At 46.6% G+C, this 24272-nt stretch overlaps 1 protein-coding gene across 7 annotated transcripts in view; it reads right to left on the bottom strand.

The window, feature by feature from the left end:
- SEPTIN6 (septin 6) overlaps window positions 1-24272 on the bottom strand; it is a 31857-nt gene that overhangs the window by 5451 nt on the left and 2134 nt on the right. For 5 of the 7 annotated variants that reach the window (XM_064463263.1, XM_064463260.1, XM_064463261.1 and 2 more), the window contains exons 2-9: window positions 19500-19614; window positions 11761-11956; window positions 10451-10637; window positions 10050-10211; window positions 4073-4169; window positions 3640-3808; window positions 3005-3137; window positions 2149-2339 (exon numbers count right to left, since the gene is read on the bottom strand). In XM_064463263.1, coding sequence (XP_064319333.1) covers window positions 2149-2339; window positions 3005-3137; window positions 3640-3808; window positions 4073-4169; window positions 10050-10211; window positions 10451-10637; window positions 11761-11956; window positions 19500-19614 — 1250 coding nt within the window. The other 2 variants (XM_064463265.1, XM_064463264.1) reach the window with 2 other exon arrangements.

Consider the following 24272-nt stretch of genomic DNA (forward strand, 5'->3'; position numbering starts at 1 on the left):
GAGCATGTATAGTAAGGGTGAAAGCAGAGGAAGATGGAGACAATACTTATAGGCTTCAGGACTTGCACAGGGTCTGCTTTTTTAGGAACTGTAACTGATCCCACTGTGAGGTCTATATTAGTTAATGACGCTTACCAGGACAATGTGCCTCATGCACCATGCAGCCAAACAGCAGCTAACTGTAAAACAGCATACATGTAAGAGCTAATAATGATGATAATGATGTAATGACAAAACAAAAAACAAATAAACAAAAAAGAAACCGAGTCATGATTAGTGCAAATTACAGAGCTTGGGTTTAAAAGAGTCACCTGTGAAAGAAAAAGGCTAGTGTACTGCCAGCCACTAGTAAACAAGATACAATTAAGCTACAGCTTGTGAAATTCATGGATTGTTAGAGATACTTATGATCTAAATACTGAAATAAATTATTAAGGATAACTGGAAAAGTTAGAGAGTAAAGAAAGCAGCACCTTTTCCAAGGTATTTGGACAGCTATTTTCCTGGAGGAGAGAGAGGCCTCCTAACATCTTCCCAGGCCTTACTCAAGCACTGACCTATCTCCTTCATGATGTTTTCTGTGCCTTTCTGTGTCCTTAACTGACAAGGACGGTACCAACACTTTTCCAAATGAATGTGCTTGGTGTCAAGGAGCTCTTCTGAGATCAGAACTGCTTTTATGAACAAGAGTGTGACTTGGGCGACAGTGACTAATTGCTCATACTATAGGGCATGTTGTCTCCCTTTTCTGCATTCCTGACCCTGCTGATCTCAGGGCTGAAGTCTGCAGTCCTCAGCGTGCAGATGTCTGAGGGCTCTAAGCATGAAATAATTCAGCTGTGAATTCCTCACAGTCTAGGCTGGGGAGAGAAGTCTGTCCCCAGTCAGTCTCAGGCTCTTCAGTATGAAAAGATATTAAAACCCCCTGAAGGTAATGCAAAAGAGCAAATCAAAACACACAGTAGAAAAAGGAATGGACAAGTGAGAAAAGGGCAGGAGCACTAATTGCTCATTGCAAAAGAACGCTGACATTGAAGCAGCTCCAGCTCAAAACTAAAATGACTAAACCAGGATCTCATCCTGGTTACTGGGTTTTAACTCTCCTGTCTCATTTGATTCCAAGTTTAACAGTCAAGGGCTATTTACCCTGACAAACAGTCCTGTCAGCTCTTTCAGCACGTGCCATACTGTTCATATTAACAGCACTTCTCCATGTACTTAAGGCTGCATAGTGTAGGCAAGAGTTACTCTGGATTTGCCCCAGAGATGTGCAGAGAAGGGATTATGGCAGTGGGATAGAAACCAGACCCATGTTTATCTGCACTCCTTGTGCACATGCTAAGTGGCACAGCACTCCATTTTGGGAAACGTACCACAGTGAGAAGGAAAGGATCTGCTCATTGCCAGGTGAACTGGTAGGCCTGTTTCAGCTGTACAGCTGGTTGCTCTTGAGCAACCAGATGAGCTTTAGGAGCCAAGCATGGGCACTGCAGATGGCCCAGATCATAGGACCCTGACAAGGGGCTGGATCTTGTCACAGCAGTCCCTGGCATGGGGAGCCATGCAGTATTCTCTCAGTATTTCTGTGGAAGGCAAAAAGCTGATTTAGGGCTGGAAAGAGTACTAGCGCTAACAAGAAGACATGACTTGTCCCCTCATTTTTCAGCCTTACGTTTTGCAGATTCCAGAATTCAGGACTATTAGTATCCCTGAATAATTTCCACACTATAAGCTTTTTCTCAAATATAAACAACTAAGACCTTGAGGCAGGACACACTCCTCTCTGGGGGCAGCCAATGGAACATCCCTGGTACCCACACCCTGGCCTTGCAGCCAATGTTCTTCCACTTCATTACAGGCACTGACAAACCAAGGCAGGAGCAGGGGATCTTGGGGAATAAAAACAAGTTCGTCCTCTGCCATGCTGTCAGCAAGAAATCAGGGAGGTTAGTACTGCTCCCCACTCTTCAGGATGACAGCTAAAGGTAAAATGCTTCCAGCTCCTGGTCAGCCTTACTAGGGATTAAATCTGGCTGCAAACCTGCTCCTGATAAGGACTGGCTAGGTTGGGGGAGAGATGTGAGCACCCAGAAAAATAGTAAAAGAGAGCCATTACCAAAAACAAATACCACTGGGTTAGCAACTTACTTTTTTCTTTCCTTATCTCTTTTAAGAGTTTGCGATCCTCCAGCCTGCTGAGCCTGAGATTGGAGCAATTCAGCTGCTGTCTTCCTTTGTTTAAACGCGTTTACTTCATCATCCAGAGACTTCTTCTTATCCTCTAGCTTCTTTTTTTCATCCTGATGTAGCTTCTTCAGGCGATCAAACTTTTCGTGCAGCTAGAGGGAAAGGAGAGAGGTGAGCAGGACCCAGCACTACCAAATACTCTGTTCCCAGGAAAAGAGGAAGATGGAAGGATCCCATGAGGTCTGAGCCTGCAAGCCTCCATCGGTCTTTACATCAGTTCTAGCTCCTTGAGCTGCACTGCGTAGACAAAGGGCAGGGAACAGTCTCCTTCCACAACAGCTTACAGACTAGGCAGTGTTCCAGTGACACACCATTGCATAGAACAGGACTGGGAGAGTATAACTGTAAAAAAATTTTAATCCATTTCCAGGGGTCTCTGCCTTATTCCTCTTTAAATGTCAGTAAATTAATGGATTTTTCACAATGCTAAGGAACTTGGATGGGTATATTTTTTACACAACAAGCTTATATCAGGGGCTGTTGCTCTCCTTGAGTTCTGCCACACTGCAACTCTCCATCAGAATCAAGACTATGGCACTTCCGCGGTGCAGTTAAGTTGTATGCTACAAGGACTGTGGTCTAGTTTTGTCCTACAGGATGAACACCTTCATGTCCCTGTGACCCCAAATTCAACTTTAGACTTCTTGATAAGAAAGTCCTAAATCACACTCTGCAGGAAGTGCTTTGGCAACAGCTACCTGCTTGGGAGTGGATCTATCACTCACAACCATGAAGAGAAAAGTACTGCAGTCTTCACCTCTTTTTCAGCCTCCTTCAGCTCCGCTTCTTTTTCCTTGACCCTCTGGACAAACATTTGCCTCATTGCCTCTTCCTTTTTCTGCAGTTCCCCCAGAAACTCATTTCTTTTGGCTTCGTAAGTTTCTTGTAAGCTAAAAAGACAGGAAAATTTAGTCACATGACTTGGGACAAACTCTGCTTCCCCTGAGCCTCTGACATCAGGCCCTCACCATGAATATTGCTTGCCCACAGCCCATTTGTCCCTCACCCACTCACGTGTGCCCAAGTCTTCTTTATCCAACCGTTTCTGGGGTCTGTAAGCTATTGCACTTTTCTGTACGTTAAATGTTGGGCAATTCAAAGAGACCAGCTGGCAACAAACACTGGTTCAGAGGGACACTGCTGTATCTCTGCAGCACAGACATTTCTACTCCTATATTTGCAGTTCCACAGTCAATCCTGCGCAGACTGGTTTTCACCTTCTCTCACTCAGCCAGCACCTTTGCTGAAGTCTGGATTTATCTGACCTGGCAGGTTTTGTTGCTGCACTGGTTCTTTACATGCTCTCTCAAGGACACACACATACACACACACACACGCAGCGTGACCAACAATGCCTCTCTCAAGCTCTCCTATCTCCTCCAGGGATCCCACCTGAAGGGTTTGCTGTCTGGATCGGTGTCTTTGAAACCCATCTCTTCCAGTTTACATCGCCGGTACAGCTCATAGTGGCGTGTGTGGGTCTGTTCACGAAGGTCTTCCATGTTCACGCGGATCAGCATCTCCCGCAGCTTCACAAAGTCGCAGTGAGCTTCATTCTCCACTGTAAGAAGACATGATAAGGAGTAAGATGGGAGCAGAAGAAAAGGTTTCTTCCCACATTCCCCACCTGTCTACGCCTCCAACATGTTTAACAGCCCTTCTGAGCAGAAGAAACTGTCACTATAGGCCTGACACAAGGATTCAACAAAGGATAATCCCCAGAGAGATATTAAAGTCCAGCAGGCCCTTTTTCCTCTTATGAGCCCACTGACTCCTGGCAGAATTGTCACTATTCATGCCATAAAAACCCCAGGGCTCAACTCACCCTGCACTGTGCCCCAGGGATACTGACGAGCTTTCATCATTTTGTTTCCTATTTTCAGCTCCTCCGTGCTCCCAATCACTGCAAATGGCAAGTGGGCCTGCAACACATTTAATGATACCCATGTTAGTCCTTCTCAACTCTGGTTGACTTGCTAGCACACAGAGGTTAGCACAGCCACTGAGCAACACAGTCATTATGCACACACTAATCTCAGGGAGTCTAGTCACTGTCCACTAGCCCAAGGCAAGGGGGGAGAAGGGAGGGTCCTTTTTGGAAACCTTGTTAGTGCTACCACTCTATATCCTCTACCTGGCTGATCCTCCCAGCCACAGGGTCTCAGGTGAGATGAGCCAGTGCAAGACTAGCATCAGAATGACAGCTCGAACAACATGCTGCGCGGCTCTGACTGCGGTGCTGTCCCAGGGTTTTGCCGTGGCTGAGGAGAACATCTGCACAAGCATAGAAGCAATAAAAGAGGTCTTGGAGCCTTCTTGATTTTATCCCCCCCCACTCCCACAGCTCACACTGAAGCACAAGACAACTCGCTCTATCAGATCTTGAGATTGAAGTCCCTCCTTCACCCCCAGAGTAACAGCTCTTTCCTCCCTGCTTGCTTCATCCCTGGTGAGGAAGGGCTGAACACGTGCCTGCATTGGGTCAGCCTCTGTGTCCACGTGTGCCGGGAGATCTGCCCCAGGCTGAGCTGGGAAAGACTCTGCATTCCCTGGGGCTGTGCTGAGCCTGCCCCGTACTAACATCCATAGTGCCTCACGCTTCCTGCAGTTGTTTTGGGGCTCACCCTCAGTACACACCCCCTCTCCCAAATCCTTTATCAAAACTGGCTCTGAGAAATCCAAAGGAGTGCCAATGGCTTTATAAGATCCTCATTACATCAATACTACATGCAGCCACTGCTAGATAGCTGGACAAAGGAGGCCAGATTCAGGGATTGCACCCATGAGGAGGGATCCTGGGGATAGCAGAGCAGAGCTGTACCACTAGCTCAGCTGTGCCGTGTTACACTCTTCAAGCCGAGATGCACATGCCACAGAGCACAGCTGTTACAAGTACCTGAAGACTAAGAAAAAGAGGGGTTTGCTTTTCAAAAACTCAGAAATAAAAAATAGTCACTTCTTGGTAAAGAAAATACTTTTTGCCTTCTGCAGAGGGACTAAGAGAATTGCCCAGTGCAAGCTCAGCAGTGTTGGAACAGAAACACTCCCAACACCTCTCTAGGCTCAGAAGACCTCACCTTATACTCCTCCCATTCCCCAGACTCAGGCAGCCAAGCAAATCCCCCAGATGCTGCTATAATACTTTGCTGCATTTATCTGTTGTGCAATAAGCAAGATCTCTCCCCACCTCTGCTTTCTCCTGGGAACTATATAGCATTCTGCCAAGCTGCAAAGAAGTCAAGTGCAAGGTTTCAGCACTTAAAAATAAAGTTGCCAGATCCCTGCACCCACCCCTTCTGCTGAGTTTTGTGCAGTGACATTTGTTAGCTAGAGATTTTAAAGTGCACTGAGTTCTGGGCAATTTAAAGAGCCCCAGGAAGCCAATTATGTGGAAGATCGGTGACCCTGGATTGCCCTCAAGAGCAGGTAATGAAGTTTTAATTCCACAGGTTATCTGAAAACTTGGACAAGCCCATGACAGCTGGTACAAGCAGAAGATTTCAGAGATGATGTTTTCTGCTTTCAGAGCGTGGCTCATAGAGTCAAACTGCAAATACAGCAAAACTGCCTGCAAGCACTCACAAAGAAGGGCTCTTCAGCTTTTATCCCTTGGCCCCTCAGCTCTTGCATGGGACACTTGGAGAGTAAGTGAGGCTGATGGTCAGTCTGATGGGGCCATCCTGGGCCACGCAGAGGCTCTGTGCACCAGGGCCTCCTGGTCACTCTCCATGCCGAGTTACCTTTGCAATCACACTGATGCGCTAGCACCTGGAGAGACACCAGCCAGGACAGAGCTCTGCCTGCTCTGCACAGAGTAGGCTCCCTGCAGGAGAGGCCAAGCAGCAGGAGGAGGAAACTGGTGTCCCAGGCTGAAGGAATCTGATTTTCAGCAGAAGGCTGTCTAATCGCAAAGGGCAGGGGATACAAAACACTGGATGGGAAGGAAACAAAACTGTCTCAACTGAGCGGCCTCCGTACTGCAACATTAGGGAAACACCCCTAGCCAGCTTTCAACAGAGTAATTTGTTGTGTCATTTCTACAATCTGTAGTTTTTCCTGCCTTCAAGACAGACCACACACAAGCAGCAGGACTATCCACAAACACTTCTGCACGTGGAGTCAAGAACCGTCAGTGGTCCCTGTGGAGCAGACCTCTGCCTCGCCACCAGCTGCAAACAGGCCTTGCATGTCCCGCAGCATCCCGCTGTGCAGCCACTGTCAGGCAGCCTGACAGGGGAGAGACCTGGGGTCTGAGAAAGGGCCACACAGCACCTTCAGCTGCTCTGGGAGGAACCGGAGACATCACACTGCAGGGACATGCTGGCTACTGCCAGGCACTGGATGGGCTCTTCACCTGCTGCAGGTCAGGCTCCTCGTCATGGGATGTGCTAGAACTCATCTGTATCTGTGTTCAACTGCTGGAAACTCTGAAACGCCCCAGGTACTAAACCCCACAAAGGCTACAGCCTCCTCTGCAGGTGTACACAGTGCTACTTCCAAAGGAAAAGCCATCACAGTTCTGTGGTGCCTGAGATTTCAGGCCAGCTGCTCCCTCTCCAGGACATAGGATCAGGCAAATGTTTGCTAGTGCAGTGTGCTCCCCACTGGTGTCTCGCTCCTCCAAAGCCCACCAGAGCTGCCCACCTCTCTCCTCTTCACATCCTGCCACTCCTGGGTGAGAGCTTCTGGACCTCCCTGGTGGCTTTTTCAGACTGTCCATGAGGAGCATCCCATGGCTAGCTTCTCCCACAGCTGTAAATGCTTTTTGTTTGTTTCATATCCAGATCTCTGGGAGAGTGAAGTAAGGGGATTTCCAAGGGACAAAGCAAGTGATGGGAGCAAGATGAGCAACCTGAGACAGTGGCAGAAACACCATGCTACAGCCACACAGGCACAGCCTGAACCTCAGCTGTCTGTGGGCCTGGTTACCCTCAAGAACAGAGTTGCTTCTTCCGCTGGTACCAACTGTTCGGCTGCTGTCTTTATGAGGGACAAAGTGCTGGTGATTTCCTTCTTCCATCAGCAAGTAAGTTCCAGCTCCCACCATGTGAGACAGCTCATATAGTTGCACGGGGGTTCATTTAACTAGCAGGTACAGGGAGAATATTTTCTTCCGTAATTAGACTAATTAATTAAAAATGGAAAAGCCAGTAGGGAGTTGAAAGAATAGGAGAGCTTGTTTTTCTTATCTGATTTAAGAATAAAATCCAGATGGGAAGAGACCTAAGGAATTTTGGACAGTGTTTTCTCTGAACTTGTGAATATATGCTGGGTGGGATTCTCAAAAAGACCAAATCAGTTTCATGGAAAATCAGGCATCTTGTTCTGAAGATTTGTTCAATCTGCTTATTTTCTAAATACTTCACTTGATGCCTTTGCTCATAGTTAAATGCTTTTGTTTCTGATCATGATGGCACAGATTTTAAATTCTTCAGTTAATCAACTTCTGCCAGATCAAGCAATATTTTCTCTGTTGGACTTGATGATCGTTGTGGGTCCCTTCCAACTCAGGACATTCAATGATTCTATGTTTAGTAAGCCAATTTGGAATGCAAAATACTCTGAAAAAAAGTTCCTAATGCGTCCAGCACAAGTGGATATAATAAAATAAAATGCATATGAAATAGGAAGTTTGCATATTTTAAAGCCTAATTTTACTTTTCATGCAAAAGACAGCTATTGCAGGTTATAAGCAAAACATTAAGTAATCAAAAGACCAGTCCAAATTTTCTCTGGAATTAAAAAAGAAAAAAAAAAGTAACTGATCCAGGGAAGTTGCTGGTTAGCAAGAAGCACTACTTAAGGATGAAGACTGCATTTATAACCTTTCAAAGATGTTGATCTGTAACAGGCAAAGACAGTGAAGCTTTCTGTAGAGAGGTACAAACACAAAGGTTAAGGCAACTGATTTAAATCAAAGGTTCCCATTCCTCAATTTTAAACATGACTAAAATTTAAGTCTAAACCTAAATCAACCCCTCCTGGCTTTTTTACTGGTCTCAGTCCCTCCACAAGCTCATCTCCTGACCTGAAGCATAAGCAGATTTGTCTTACATTGCTAATAAAATCAGTCTTTGGATACAAGTTTTCCAGGTCTGCAAAACTGCCTTGATCAGATTCAGATTCTGGCCTGCTTAGTCCCCATAAACCTGGTAATTATGATTTATATCCGTTTAATGGAGGATTTAAAGAGCTGATCTCTCTGTGCAGCGGCTGACACAACTCAGAACATCTATGACCTGAGACAGCCTCAGATTACCTCCCAGGAGGCATGTAAATGGCTGAAAGGGAAGATGAGCAGAGGTTGACCTCCGCCCTCAGAAGGGCCAAGGGGAGAGGACTTCTCCCTTTGTCATAACACCTCTGGTTCCTTGAGGATGGAGTGATGTTGCATCTTCGTTTCCAGGAATAATGGTAGTCCTGAGCAGTGAGAGTGCTAAGCACTGAGAAAGATGCCATTACAAAACTATTCTGACCAGGAAACCACCCCTGACAGCTCTTACGGTATGACAAACCATGTTTCTTTCAGGCCTCTCCACAACACTCTACAACTATTAATGTTAGATCAAGAGATGACACAAAAGCACATCAGCTAGACCTGTACTTCCTCAACAGCAGTTAAGCAAGCAACCTCCCCTATTTGCTTTCCTGTAAAAAGCCTTCTGGAGGGTGGAGCATGGTCAGGATGCGCTGCCAGAGGAGCCAAGGGACAACTTGCTCTATCTTCAGGGGGCCACAGACAGGCACCCACAATGCTGGGAATGCCAGAGCCAGAACAAGCACCTGCAGGCACCTCGAGACATGCTTGGTCCAATTGGTGTACTGTTTTTCACACATTGCTGGTTAAGCTGTCTAACTCCTTGCCACAGGATCCTGGGAATGCACTGGGCAGGGCATCAGGCAATGCGTGGAACAGAAATCTAGAGAAACCTTGAGCCAAATGTCATTAGAGGCTAGGGAAGTAATGGGGGGAAGTGAAGCACTGTACACATTCCCTCTCTTCTTATATACTCCAAAAGTGACCAAAAGCAGATGTTTAGGGAAGAGAAGGGCCACTGGGCTGGATGGGTCCCTGGTCCCACCCTTGTGTTTTATTTCTCACACCAGCACTTTGATGTAGCTCAACAGAAGCCACTGCTCTAACAAGCCTCGTAGTGTCCCCCTGTCCATCTGTTCTGGCCAACAGCACCAGAGCCAAAAGGCCAAACCAGACCAAGGACCCAGCTAAGTTACCTGATCAATAATAAAACAGCAACTCAGTGCAGACAGGAGTCCCAGAGCTGGCCAGCTGAAGGGGCTCTGCTGCAAGGACAGCCACAGGCAAGAGGAGACATCTATGGAGGCAAAGCTTCGCAGGAAACACCAGCCCAGGAGAGCAAAATGGGTGCCAAAAATGGATGGCAAGGAGAAGAGGTGCACATATGTAGGCATGCTGCCCCTCACACCAGACAGATAATACCCATCTGACTAATTCATAACCCAGGAGTGTCCTTGCCCTGCACAGCGAGGCCTCACCATCTGTCTGATTTCCTACAAAACCCTCACAGTTATGCATTAGGACAATGAAGGGGTTAAAAGACCATCTGTTTTCTGACTGGAAAAGCCCATCAGAAAGGCAGTAGCCTACCACAAGGCTCTGCTAGCCTAGGATGACACTACAAGGACAGGATCCCTGTGAAATCCTCTGGTTTTAAGACACAAAATAAAAGGGAAAGTGGATTTAAGAAGCACCCCAATATGGGCCACCAACCCCTACAGTGACAGTGCTGTTCTGGGAGAGGAGGAAGCGCCGAGTCACTTACATTCATTGTCCCATTTATCTCCGCCACTGATTCATCATCTGTTGGGAACTGGTAGATCTGAACCCCGTTACTGACCAGTTCACTTGTGATTTTAATTTTAAATTTGGTCAGCTCACTTTTGGAAATGGCATCAGATTTGGCAATGATGGGAATGATGTTCACCTGGAAAGGAACAGAGAGGTAAGAAGTCCTCAGCTTCGCTCCAGGGAGTTTTTCCAAGTCTGCAATACAACTTAGAAAAATGTAAAAAGTTCTCAATAAATCTACAGGGTTTATCTGTCAACCCAGTCATCTCCACTAGCATAAGGGCTATTCAAGGTGGGGAGACGTGACCTGGAAAAACAGCATCCTTTCCACCACGCACATGGTGAACCTGTCCAGTAAGAGTTAAATGCGCCTACCTTGCTGTCAAGCTTCTTCATTGTCACCAAGTCCAGGGATTTCAGCGAGTGGCCTGTCGGAGCAATGAAGTACAAGCAAGCGTGGATCCGGGTGTCGTGGTAGTTGTGCAAGACCCTTTTTATCTTCAGTTCTTCTTGCAAGTAGGCTTCAAACTGAGCGTCAATGAACTCAACGATGGGCTTATAGCTTTGGTGAAAGGAAAAAAAAAAAGTTATACATCTCACAGAGAGTAAACAGACAGTGCTCCTTTTTTGCCTTTAAGAAACAAGTTGCTTGTTAGATTTCACTTCCCAAGACCAATTCTCTCAATCTCCCTTCCTCCCCACCTGTAAGATATTTAGAAGTTGCACTGCTGACAAGGAGATGTGGTCCTACAGCAGACTGTCGCAGCCTGTTTTACAAAACACAGTACTGGAGATTCAGCAGAGGACAAGAGACACACCATCCTCTCCAGGGAAAGTGGACTCATACTTTGAAATGTGAGGGTGAGAGACTTCTAAAAGGAAGGATAATGTAGACTCATTTGCAGCGGTGTGTAACCCTTGCTTGCACTCAGGGAGTGAATGGCTTGCTGCTCACAGCCCAGAGTCCTGCAGGTAGAAGACACATTTCCATTCAGTACTGCCTTTGCCCAGTGCTCTGGGGCAGGAAATCCCTACAACTCCCTTGCAAGGACATCTGAAATACAGAGCCTGTCAGGCTCACAAGGTAAAGGACACCAGTGCATCTTAAACAAAACTAAAAAAATCTAACAGTCCCGCAACAAAGCAAATTCCATCTGCAATGAATGCACCTTGGAGACAGTCTGGTGGAATCACACGCCCCTTAACTGCCATGCCTCAGCCACGCTGGGACGTGAGCTGCTGGAGGTACTTCCCCAGTGTTTCTCACTGCATATTTATCGTGCTTCCTTTGGCAACAAGGAAGAGCCCTGCCAGAAGTGGCTGTTAAGCCAAGCGGTCACTAGACCACGCTTGTGGTTTGGTCGGCAGCTTGCGGTCAGCACAGCACAAAGAAACAAGCACAGATACCCTGGAGCTCTCTGCTCTCCCCACCAGATGGATTTGGGCAGAAGGCTGCCAGCAGGGCAGAAATTGCTCTGACAGCATGAGAAAAGCTGCTTTAATAGCTGGCGCACCACAGCCTCTGCCATGTCTTCTACCTCTCCCATACCAAAGAAATGACAAGGACAACCCATCAGAAGGAAGGAGGGAAACTTTACAGCGCTGTCTGGCCCAACTAGGGCACAGGGAGAGACCCTGCATGAGAAAACTAGGTCACGCTACAGCCTCTCTCCCCCTTCACTCACCTGTCCTCTTTGTTGATCTGGTCTCCAAAGCCCACTGTGCTCACAATAGTCAGTTTGAGGTTGACATTGCTCTCCTGCAGGTCGTAGGTACTGGATTTCAGCTGGACTCCGGGCTGTGAGTGAGATGCTGGATCACCTTCAAACTTGGTGTTGAAAAGTGTGTCCATGAGGGTGGACTTACCAAGGCCAGTTTCCCCTGTTGGAGAAAAAGAGAGTTGAAATGTTCTGTTGAATATTAATATGGCTTGGCCTTTCAGCTTCCAAACGTTAACAGGGGTGAAATTGTAGCAGATGAAAGCAGATCTCACGCTCCAGAGGGATCGTCTGGCAAGCAGAAAGCCATGTACAATGGGAGGTCTGTATTCCAGGCAAATTACATTTCACAGTCTAATGGCCATTAATATCGTTAGAAAATAGAGATGAAAAGAAAGAGGTGAAAAGGTGAAGGGGAAAACATCTTTCAGATACTGCATAAACCCACAACTACATACAGAAGGTGCTGTTTTCAGGGCTTATTGCCATTTCCAAAAAAAGATGCTCCAGATCAATATGACTTTAATATGCAGCCACTCAAATAGCCTTCTTCCGTGCAGAAACACTGAGAATTGGTTCCAGTCCTACAGCAAGTTGTGCACAATATATTGAGTCGGGGGATCAGCCTGCTAGACTGGGAGGGGACATTTTCTGTAATATCTGGTTCCTATAATTTAGGGGCTACACAAGCTATATAAATACTCCAAAATCTGCTTCCAAAATTTCTGCAGCATTTGGATTCCATCTATCAACATCTTATCAACAGGGAACTATTTCCTTGTCTGGAAGGAAGGGACAAATCCCAGAGACCAGATTAAATTTGTTCTAGATACATCCCAGGAAGAACGAAACAAACCCCTCTGTGTACTCGTTCCACAGGACAGCCTCCCTTACCACGCTCGGACAACAGAGCCAGCTTTCCAAGCTCAAAAGGATCCGACTTTGTGCTAAGCCCATAAGCAGCCTGGTTTGCTGCCCTCTGAGGGCTGTTGTGTTTTGGGGAAACAGTGATTTCTGAGCTGCCCAACTGGCTTTTGCTGAAAATTCAGGAGCCAGCCGAACCTGACCCACTGCAAAGGCTGCTCCTCCAGCCTGCTGCGGGCCTGCAGGGAGACTGTGTCTGGCTGAAGCAGCCTTCCCCTCCCTCCCCGAGCCCTCAGCTTCCAACCAAGACAACTTCACCATTTTCCTACATTGCTCAGAAGAAAAGAGCTTATTTTTGTAGGCTTAGAGCACTGCAACAGATCCAAACTTGCCTGAAATGACCAATTCAACAAGGGGAAACTCCTCCCCATCCTCCCCCGTCCAAATCTCTGAGCCTCACCCCTGAAGGAGGCAAATTCCTCTCTTGGCCCCAGAAGGAACTTCTCTCACTCCAGGGCAGGGCAAACATCCACTGCTCTGGGAACTGAGCAGTCTCTGATTGCCAGGATCGTATATCAAGTATCTTTCCAGAGGCAGCAAGATTCATTAACGTTTGAAAGTCAATGTACACCTTGAGCTGCAGAGCTCCCTGGGAGCCAGCTAAAAGCTTGTGCTCCATCACAGATTGATGCCTTGATACCAGCTACGGCCAGAACAGCCACAAATCCAGTTGCTCTTCACACCAATCTTGTTTGCAATCCAAAGGGAAGAAGAGGGAGTCAGCACTAGGAGCTGGTGTTGCTGCAATCCCTTGTGCTATGTTCATGCATCAGCTGTACGCCGACTGGCGTGCACTGGCAGGAGGAACGGAGGGGGACAAGCAAAGCACAAGGTTATCTCTGTCACTGGAGGAACAAGCTGGACCACCCAGAAGACTCATGGCTCATCACAGCAAGCCTTTCATTGACTTGGAATCTCTTAGTCCAGGTTTTTGGGGTACCATTTGCCCCAAATGGGGAGCAGGTGCAACAGGCACAGTAGGCCAGAGCATCGCCACAGTTTGGATGGGGATTTTGAGAGTTAAGAGCAGACAGCCTGCACGACCTGCCAGGCCTTTCTCAGGGATTCCAGGAAAACAGCAGGATTAAAAAAAAAAGAAAAAAAAAAAGACAAAAATCTAAACAGCCTGAGAAGGCTGCAGTGTTTCCAGAGCCCCTGCCAAGGGATGGGTGGGACAGAGCAGGGAGTTGGCTGCTTGCCTGCGAATGCCAGGACCCCTGAGGGGGCATCTCAGGACAGAGAAGCTCATCAGCCCTGGGGTGCAGGAGCACTGCCCACACACCAGCCTGCAAACCCCGTCCTGTGCCACCATCCCGCACACTCCGTCCCACAGCCTGGCGGGCCCCAGAGCAGGGTCGGATCCAGCACGACATGCCTCGAGCCTCCAGGGCTGCAGGACAGGGTGACAGGGGAGCAGCAGCAGTGACGAGGACAGGGAGCTGCTCTCCACTGTGGATACACAAGGGCACGTGTAAATCATGCAGTCTTCCAGGCAGACAAAAAACCCTGTAAGCCACCTCTTGTTTCTGCCTCCCTCCTCCTTTAGGGCAAAAGGTGTTCACCTGAGGCCAAGACTATTTTTAAACACATCCTGAACCTGCTAATCATTGCCTTCTTTAAATCAATTTAATGGGTTGTTTCCAGCAGGAGTGACTTTAACTGTCAGAGGGGCCAGAAGTGCATAAGAGATGAAGGCAAATTTTTAAGACAGAACATGTTTTTATACTCCATCTCATGCTAGCTACACAGGGCCAGCAAAGGCAACTTCAAATTCACACACTGAGATTTTCTTTTTGGAAGGGGAAGATCTGAACTTGTAAGGCATTTTTCCATAGGTGGGAGCTGCCCATTGAAACACCTACAACTTTGTGTTTAAAACATAAAACACCCAGCCATTTTGGCACCTCAAACATGAAGTCTCCATGCCAGACATGACATTCAGCCAAGAGATACGCCCATCCCCACACTGTAACCCCACTGACACAGCACAGCATTAAAGCCTGCCAGGGAAGAGGATGGAGGAGAGAGGAATGACTGTCTCAGCTAAAGGAAACACGACATTAACATTGACAGAGTAACACAAGATATTAATGTATTTTCAATTTTGTAACAAAGTGCTTCGCTGTGTTAAATACGACCAGAGCTAGAGAGCAGTGCTACCCTGAAGGGCAAAATGACAGAAGGGAGGACTGCTGAATCTCCTGGGAGTTTCTGCCTGACACAGAGGCAACTTTCTGCTGGCTGGAAGATGTAAGTGGTGCCAACTGCTTCTTGTAAGGACAGGAGTCCAGATGGAACAGATGGTCTGATGAAAAGGACAAGTAGTCTGTGCTCATTCCAGCCGACAGCACTGGAATCTTCTCCAAAAAGCAGAAACAATGAATGGGGATTAAGGGAGGCAGAATTACCATGGAAAAAGCAGCGCTGTATACAAACTGAGTGAGAGGCGTCCTTGGCAGGGAGATTATTTCCTGATGTCAGGCTTATAGACACACATGTGATTTGATCTCCAAAACTGTACTTCAGGATTATGCAATTTGGCAGTGGTCTGCTCTCCCAAAGCAGGGCTGACAAAGCACTGTAGGGAGGACAGGGCAGGGAGGGTGACCTTTACTGTTAGAGTTCTGCATCAGGAAGCTCTGAAAGCTACTGAAAAGCTGTAGGATTGTGCCTTTCATCATGGGATGGATTTCTGCTGTTAAGTTTTGATGATTTTCAGAGACATTAAAAAAAAAAAAAATGGCCAGAGACACCACACCAGTCAGGCTCTGGACACACAGCAACACTACACCAGTACCAGGAAAGCACCATCCACTCCTAACACCCAAGAGCCTGCCAGGCTAGAGATGCTGTGCCAGGCAACCTGCACCTCCTCTCAGTCTCCTGAAGCATGCTCCCTGCTCTGACTGCACATGCACATGGTGACTTCAGTGCTCAGTCGAAACGGTTCATCAAATCCCTCATTGACAGAGCAGTGGCACCACTTGCAAAAACACAGGTGGGACAAGTGCCACTCTCCTCCCTTCAGCTACTCCACAGAGACCCTCTGCCCTGGGACCAGCCTGCGCTCCCTTTGTTGCGTGGGCTGGACATCGCTCACACACTCTGGGGCTCTCCAGCTGGTGACCAGGCAGAGACCGTGCCAAAAGTCAGCAAGCACTGGGGCTGGGAGGAGTGAGTGATCCTGCCATCGGTACTGCAAAGCAACACGCCACACTGTGCAGGCAAGCAACGCGAGAGCTGCCCGACACCAGCTATTCTGTGTGAGATGGAGATGAGATGAGAGGTGGAGGTGAGGTGCTACCCATACCTGTCTCTGACACTGGCCAGCAGCTAAGGTAGAGGAACAGAAGCTGCACCCACAGCAAATACTGCTTCCTTTGGAAAGCTCCCAGCTTCCCAAACCAGAATGTGTAGCTTTGTGCTGAATGCACCTTCATGGCTTCTTCCTTCCACAGAAATTTTGGCTTCCTACACACCCTGGAGCAGTAATCTGAATTACACACCACAAAAACTGTACCTCCTTTTTTGTGCCTGGCTATTTAATTTGCTTTTCCCTAGTACATGTCAAGGGAAACAACAAACAACTGCTCACTGGCCCCCTTCTCCACATCACTCAGGATTTAAGAGGCCCCAGTCGTATCATCCTCAGTCGACTCTGTAGGAGGACAGAGGAACCTTGGAGTATTTCCCTGTTCAAAGCCACGGAGCAGCTTTCACAAGATGCCCTTTCATGAGAGTGCAACACCTGTCATTCACAAGGTTAAGAACCGTGGCTCCAGATATCAAATAATTCAATCTTAAATAAAATGTATATGGATGCACAGCCCTTTCATGTGAAGAAATGAGAGCTAATCCAATGTAGCAGGTTTGTTGAGACAAGCCCTGAGGCAGCTCAGCCTGATAAAACCATCTCTCACAGAGAGAGAAAAAAATAGTTCTTTTCATCTGACAGGCATACAGAAACACCGCGCGATTCACCCATCACAAGGTAAAGGCTGGGCTGTGGGGGCAAGAAGCTCACAAAAGATGCTGAAGCACCTCAGAGGGCTCCCTAGCTCTCAGCTGCCAGTGTCCGCCCCAGGGGACCAGTGGCAAGGGGGCAGGAGAGGGCTGAGGAGACCGATGACTTTTCGGTTGGAGAAACCCTATTCTCTCCTCAGCTGGTTGCACCAGTGACCACAAAAACAACCACTGGGCAGCTTCCAGGCTGTACAGCTCATCATCCCACAGAAAGCTGCCTGCTGGAAAGCAGATGGCAGCTCTGCATGAGGAAACCTGGGCATATCCCTCCCTTCCCCAGCTGGTGAGAGCTCCTGCATGCCAAGGGACTCACTCATTTGGAGTGAGGGGTCTCAAGCAGTTGTGGTACAGCCCCTGGGAAAAGAAAAGGTATTTCTGCCACAAAATAGCCGTTTCTCATTGCACTGAAGAGGCTGCTTAGAATAAATCCCCTGCAAATCCTGGGAGAGAGAATAGGGGAAACTCCTGCTTATAATGGAATACTAGTCTAATGCAACTATAACCTACCCTGGCCAAAACTGAGAAAGTTTACATTAAAAAAGTCAGCCTATTCTTCCTTTTTCTTTCCCCCATCTCACTGAGAAATACAATCATCACAGAAGGTCTCAGCCATTAAATATTCTCCAGCCTTTGCACTGAACTAAGAGGCAACTAACATTTTATCATGAAAGCTTTAGGAATAAAATGGTTGGGCTGAGGAATAAAATACCAGAGAAATCATCCACAACCCCTAACTTTTTGGTGAGAGGTTTGCTCATTTACTCTATCTTTGGCTCTAGTCTCAAAGGGGAGACAGCTTTCAGCATGAGAAGAGCTAAAAATTGCTCCACTCTGGATGTGCTGCTGAGAGTCGTTTCTGAAGCTTTCCTTGGCTCCTCCACCGGGAGCTGGAGGACCTGGTGGCTCAGATCCAGTATGGCATAGAGCAAAATTGCCATTGGATTTTTCCTCCAACAGATGCCACACACACAGCTGAAAAAAGGGGGGCAATGAAGTGCCCTTCTATCATGCTTAGTGGTCAGTTCACCTATTCGGTTTTTTGTTGGCTCCACTCCTCATTTGCTCCCTGTTCTTCCCATTTTTCACCCCAGACCTCCTGCTGTATAAGTGAGACCCAACAGAATAAATGACAGGTGGACTCTTGACTTTTTGTTTTCTTACTCCAGGATGTTTAAGTGTTTAACTTTATTATCACACATTAACAGAAACACCAGACAACTCTTAAAAGACATTTTAAAGCCTGGCCTCCTCAGATCAAGATTTGTGGATCCTTTATAGAAAAATTTAATAATCTTCATTAGAAAAGTTCTTTTATTTCAAGATTGACCACATCTGTGTTATTACTATTCATAGAAAACTGACATTAGTAACTAATGTGCATTAGTCTTGGCGAGTCCTTGTTATTCAGATCAACAAGCAACTAATTTCTTCCATCTCTCCATCTCTGTACTGCAATAAGGAAAGCAGGGGCATTCCACTTCTCTCCACACATCAAAGCGAACATATAACCACATAGGACATCCACTGATGTACCTATAACTTGTAGAAAAAAACCACAGCAGCTCGACTAATGCAAAAGGAAATACTGAGACTTCAATCTTTGGGACAAGAGTTTCACGGTCGTATCACATTCACGTACTGTGGAAATCACCTAGCGACTCAGCCTGACAGTGACCTCCACTTGTCAGCAAAGTTTATCATCTCACACAAATGCCATTGTCAGGGAAACTTTTCTTCTCAGCTCCATTTAACAGGGCTCTGCTCCCCTCTCCTCACTCTAATTCTCTCATCTCAGACTTAACCGTGTCGTGAGCAAACACCAGGTCCATACCATGAATGGAACCCTCATGAGAGGGGACAACCTTTGTGCGGATGCAGAGCTGATCACCAGCTAAGATGAGTCCCCAGGAGGTATCCACAGCTGCAGCTCTCCCCTCTCTCACGCCAGGCACTGCTGGGAGCATCTGCAGACAGGGCTTAGCCCAAGCAGCCACGGCCACACAGTAACTTCCTATTCCCAGAGGCAGGGCACCAGCATCAGTAAACCAAACTAACCATCCTATCAGACTATTATTAATTCCCTATTAATAACGTCCTTCTACACTTTACCAAAGCCATACAAGATACTACTCCTGATAACCAGAAGTGCCTCTGAGGAGGGACCGTTTGGGATCCCAACCCTGGGGAAGACCTATGAGACAGGCAGCCACTGCAGGGACAGACACCAAGTCCTACTACAGCGCCAGGCCCCAGCTGAGATCCATACCGCATGGCAGCTTGGATAATTGTCTGACCAGCTAAGGCCTGGCCAGACACTATTCTAATTCAAGTATGCACAGAAGGGAGGAGAAAAAAAATAGCTTTTAGTGATTTATGAGGTGCACGACTGGTCTTTTGTTAAAATAATTATAATAATAATTCAATACCTAACCAAACAAGACCTCAGAACAAAGTTCTCAAGCATGAGTACCTATTTTCTTCTAAAAACATGAAATTGAAACATACTAGGAAAATAAAGATTGTAATAAAAGCCTGGGATTTTAGGCATTTTATTTCTATGGTTCACTGTCTGGTAAAAAGCCATACTGCATAACCTCAGCAGGGATTTCCCAGGGCACCAGTAAATCTTGCTACTGAAAATAGAACAGTGGGGAAATTTAAATCAAAGATACCTTGTTAACTCTGTCACCTACAAGCTACATCCAGCTGCAGAAAAGCCCTTTTCAGCAAGAGAACTTCCCAAAAATGGAAATACTCACCCACACACAGGATGTTGAAACAAAACCCATGATTAACTGACTTATTAACCAGCTGGTCAGGCAAACTGTCAAATCCTACGTGTCCAGAAAGCGGGACAGTGCGACAGCCTTCACCCTGAAATACAATGAGATAGTTGTGTCATTTTTAGGCAAGATAAACCCTTAAGACCTCCCAGGTAGAATCAACTGCACAGTCCGAGCATAGATTTGCACGTATACTGCATATCATGTCAGTGTGCTTCCCTCTTCTCCAGAACAAATCCAGACAGCACAAATAGAACATTTCATTTGCCAAACATTAGAAAGTAGCCCTGTCAGAATAATATTAAACTGTGCAAAACACATACTCAAACACAGCTGTTGAAATAAAGAGACAGCAAAACATTTGTGTCTTGAGAAATTATGTAGACACTCATCTGGACTTCTACTGGAAACAAAAAGAATCCCCTGTGCAAAGAAATGTATTAATGATGCCTCCTCCCATTAGCCTATTACAAATCACTTAATGTGAATTGTAACTCACATGTAATTCACATTCACGGCTGCAATTACACAAACTAGCTAGAAACAGCCAGGAAAACCATACCTACACCTAGTAAAGGAACAACCCAAACACACTGCCTCTGCAAAGATCAAGTGCCGTACACAGAAACAACAGAGGAGACAGTCTTTGAGCTATCAAACACAGTAACATCTTCCGTATTGTTGCAAAGCTGAAAATCTCAGACTGCAAACAGGAGTCTGTCCAAAGCTATGAAATGGCCATTAGCACCAGAAAATCAGGGGTCAGGGAGTGAAGCTGCAAGGAAGATGCTTGCACGGGCAAGTGGCCAGACCATGCAAGGTAGCAGGTCTTCTCCAGCTTTGAGTGTCGCTATCCAAACTTCAGGATATATCTTTCAAAGCTAGGAACTGAACAGGAAAAATAAAGAAAAAGGCTGAGAAAAAGTGTCCAGAACTGAGCTGCTCACAAGCACACAGCCCCGTCAGAAGGGAGCCTGCATGGGGGTTTGGGAGCGGAGGTACCCATACCCGCCTGCTGTGGGGCACAGGCCGCTCCTGCCCAGCCACCCAAACAACTTCATGAGGAGCTGCTCCCACACCCTGCTCTCTCCTGTGACGCCGCTAGCGCAGCCTCCCCAGCCAGGCATCCCCCTTCTGCCCTGGGAAGCAGAAGGGCCAAGCTCCAGCTCATGCTGCGCTCCACACCCAGCAAGGCCGCCTGCTTCTGGAGCAGGGCTCAGGAATGTTCACCTGGCCGTTGCACAAAGGCCAATGTATGCCACGGCACTCTGGGCTCCAAACCTGCACAGCAGACGGTAATAAACCACATGCCGAGGCGCAACCTCAGAAATGGCATCATGCAAAATAGAGAGTTGGTGCTATCCCCATGTATTCACATGTACTGGGAAGTTCCCCCCCTGCAGCCTCCCAGAAAGGTATTTCCCTCTCTGCAGCAAAGGTGTTTTTTTTAACTATGTATTTTAGTGTCAAATACAGAAAATTCCTCTCTGGCCTTTTAGGGACATCATCAGTTTGCAAGAAACATTACAGCCAAAAGGCAATAGTTCAGAGGGTTTTCCTGTATCTTGAAAGCCTGTTTATAGGGACAAGTATACAGGTTTTCCCTCTTCTGTTAATGGCACTGGTATTTTAGGCCAGGAAAACAACCCCCAAGAACTGGATTTTACTAAGCAGCCTGTCAGAGTACGATTACTTGCCCTGTTACTGTTTTGCTGATGTGTTTTTTTTTTCCAAATATGAGGCTCCAAATACACTTCAGCCATTAACCATATTTACCACCCTATGATGTGTAAATATGTTTCCCCTTAGCCATATTTTGTGTATTAGTCTGACTCTTCCTGCCAAGATGTTCACTGAATATGGCGCTTTATTAATTCCTGAGCACCTTGCCTCCAAACAACATATTCATCAGGAAGGCGCTTGAGTTCCCCAGCAGATTCTGTTTTTGCCTTCTGAGGATGCAGCTCTGAAGCCCAGTAATCCACAAACAGCTAGAGCAGAAGAAAGGGAGACCATCAGGCACACAAATTTTGTGATGACACACCTAAACTCTCCCAAACTGCTTTCACCAGAACAATAACCCAGCACTGGGGTATCTCACGGCAGTATTTGACCTGCAGCGAGAGCACTGTGGCCCTGGTGAAGAACAGATGGGTGGACAGAGTCTGCAAAGGTGTAAGAGAGAACCACAGGCAGACAGACTCCTCCTGGGGAAGGAGAAATATGATGTGTATTTTTAATACTCGGCCTTAGAACTGCACCGTTGGAAGACTGTTTGAACACTACTCTCCCCGGGAAGCGTGGGCGGGAGTGTAGGCTCTCATTAAGAACAAATCTTCTCCTCATCCCTAAATATAAGTGTGATCCAGATGGAACAAAATAAACGGTAGAAGTTAAACCACTCTTGGCTGACAGGAGGCATTTACTGTTGCACAGAATTCAGCCTGCAAGTCATTTCCTGTAGCCTCTTTTTCTAGTCACCTGTGGTTTTATAACACAGTTAAACCACACTTCACATCTGCTACAGGCCAGGAAACAAGTACTGCAAAATCTGATTTCCAGTCACAGCAACTGAGCATTCATGCTAAGTACACAGCCATGAGGTACACTGCTACTCTGGCTAAAAATCCAAAGCCTGCTTGTCCAAGGCATCCAGAGGTCAGATGCGGTGGTAAAAAAAAAAAAATAAAAAATGTTTTAAGACTGGTTTTGACACACATCAGGAAGTTGTCAGCAATTACCAAATCTGCAGAAGAAAATAAACATTTTCTATCCGATCCACCACAAAAGAGTGCAAGTCACCAGTCTTCTCACACCAAGTGCTGTCTCTGTATCCAGAACGGTGCTATATATAAAGAGCATCATCATAAACAACATATGAACACAGCGATTAGTCATCCTGCCTGTACATTAAATGTAGATTTGGATCACCTTGTTCAAAACTGAAGAATACATTAAGCTTATAAGCTTTTTATTGAAAAAGTGCTCAAGAACTATCTTCCTTCTAGCTATTTATATTCAAAAACAATCTTTCAGGTCAAATCTAAAACACATAAAGAGGTACCAACAAGGTGAGCGAGGTTTTACTGTTGTCTGTGTGAAAGCTTTTTCCACAAGCATCAGTGAGTGCTAGATGGCTGAGAGTCCTTCTGTACTCTCTATTTTAAAGTTAGCATCTTCTTGGAACAAAGACAAAGACAGCATCTCTGGGAAGCCAGTGTGAATGCTGGCGCCACACCAAGATACCAGATGCCTTTCCCCCCCCCCCCCACATACACAGAGTGACCCCCCTAGGGCAGAATGGGCTGTTGTTGTTGCTCAGGAGGAAGCAAAGCGTGCTTGCCACAAACAAGATTAAAAGAACAAAAAGAACAACATGCTGTCTTGCTGCATTATTGCAGAGTGAAAGTAAGGAGTTGCCACTTGGAGAGGAGAATTTTATTTCTTCCCTGTCTTTGGAGGATTCACACACCTTTTGTTAGGGCTCCGCCATGCCACAGAAACCACCACTGCCTACTCTAATTCTTACTGAGAACTATCAGAAATATAGGGAAAATACAAAGACTTTATAATAAATTATTCCAAGCCTGAAAGCACTGCACGTTAAATACTAGTTTATATAAAATGGTCAAGATTTAGACTCCAGGTGTTTGAATCACCCCAGCGTCCTTGGGATGAAAAAGTGATTAGAGGAAAATCTTGCTGAAGGTGCTTCTCTGCCTTGATCTGCTTTACAGGACAAGTAGGTACAGCGCTGTCAGCTCCCAACACCCTCAGAGCCCCAAAGGCCGTTACCGCTTTGTGAAGATAAAGCAGAGCAAGCTCCCCGAGACACGCAATGGTGCTGTTCATTGCAAATGTCAGCGCTCCATATTCAGGACAATTTCTGGTGGTCTGGACTAAAGGAATAATCAAAAAGGACACCATGGCAAAGGAAAAGCCTCCACTTGGCAATATTTAGGCAGAGCACAGCAAATAAAGAATGCTACAGCTCTGAACCCGTGGGACCCAGCATCCAAACGAGGCCTGCACAACAACAAAACACTCTCAAAGGCTGCAGTACAGTATTACTTCTGCATCTAATTGAAAAGAGTGTTTCTGTTTCAGACACCGACAGATGACATTTAGTACTTCTGACACAATTTCCTAGCTCTCCCCAGATGAGAATCACTTCAAACACCGAGGTCTTGGAGACTCCGTGGGAGGATTTCCAAATGGCCGGAACGAACTCAGGAGCACCATCCCTCAGTGAAAACAGATCAAGCAACGCTCACAGTGCTCCACCACCACCGCCAATGCTCACAGCAGCCTCCCCCCTGCCCCTGTGCCACCCTGTAAAGCTGAGACCCAGGGGGTTAACCCCTATACCTGAGACAACTCTTGCACAAGAATTCAAATGTCAAATCACAAAGCAAGGCAGAACTTGAATTCAAGTTTCTAAAACACAGTTTTTCACACTGCCTTTAAGCCAGAACAACATCAGATCCCTTCTGGTGACCTCGGCGTTATGGCATCCACTTCCCCAGACTGCATTTGGCTCTGATTAAACAGAAAATTAGAGCAACATTTGTACCAATTACTTATCACTCGTACAAGTGTGTAATTCTCTTATGCAATGAATTATCCAGCAGACAGTATACACATCCTCCATGAGATAAATGCAAAGCAGGAATGTAAAAACATAGATAAAGGCTGTATTTCTTTTCCTCGCTTGGCTGATAAAAGATTGTCAGGGCACATAAGAACAAA

Source organism: Phalacrocorax carbo, chromosome 11 (assembly GCF_963921805.1).
Source record: "Phalacrocorax carbo chromosome 11, bPhaCar2.1, whole genome shotgun sequence".
Taxonomy (NCBI): domain Eukaryota; kingdom Metazoa; phylum Chordata; class Aves; order Suliformes; family Phalacrocoracidae; genus Phalacrocorax; species Phalacrocorax carbo.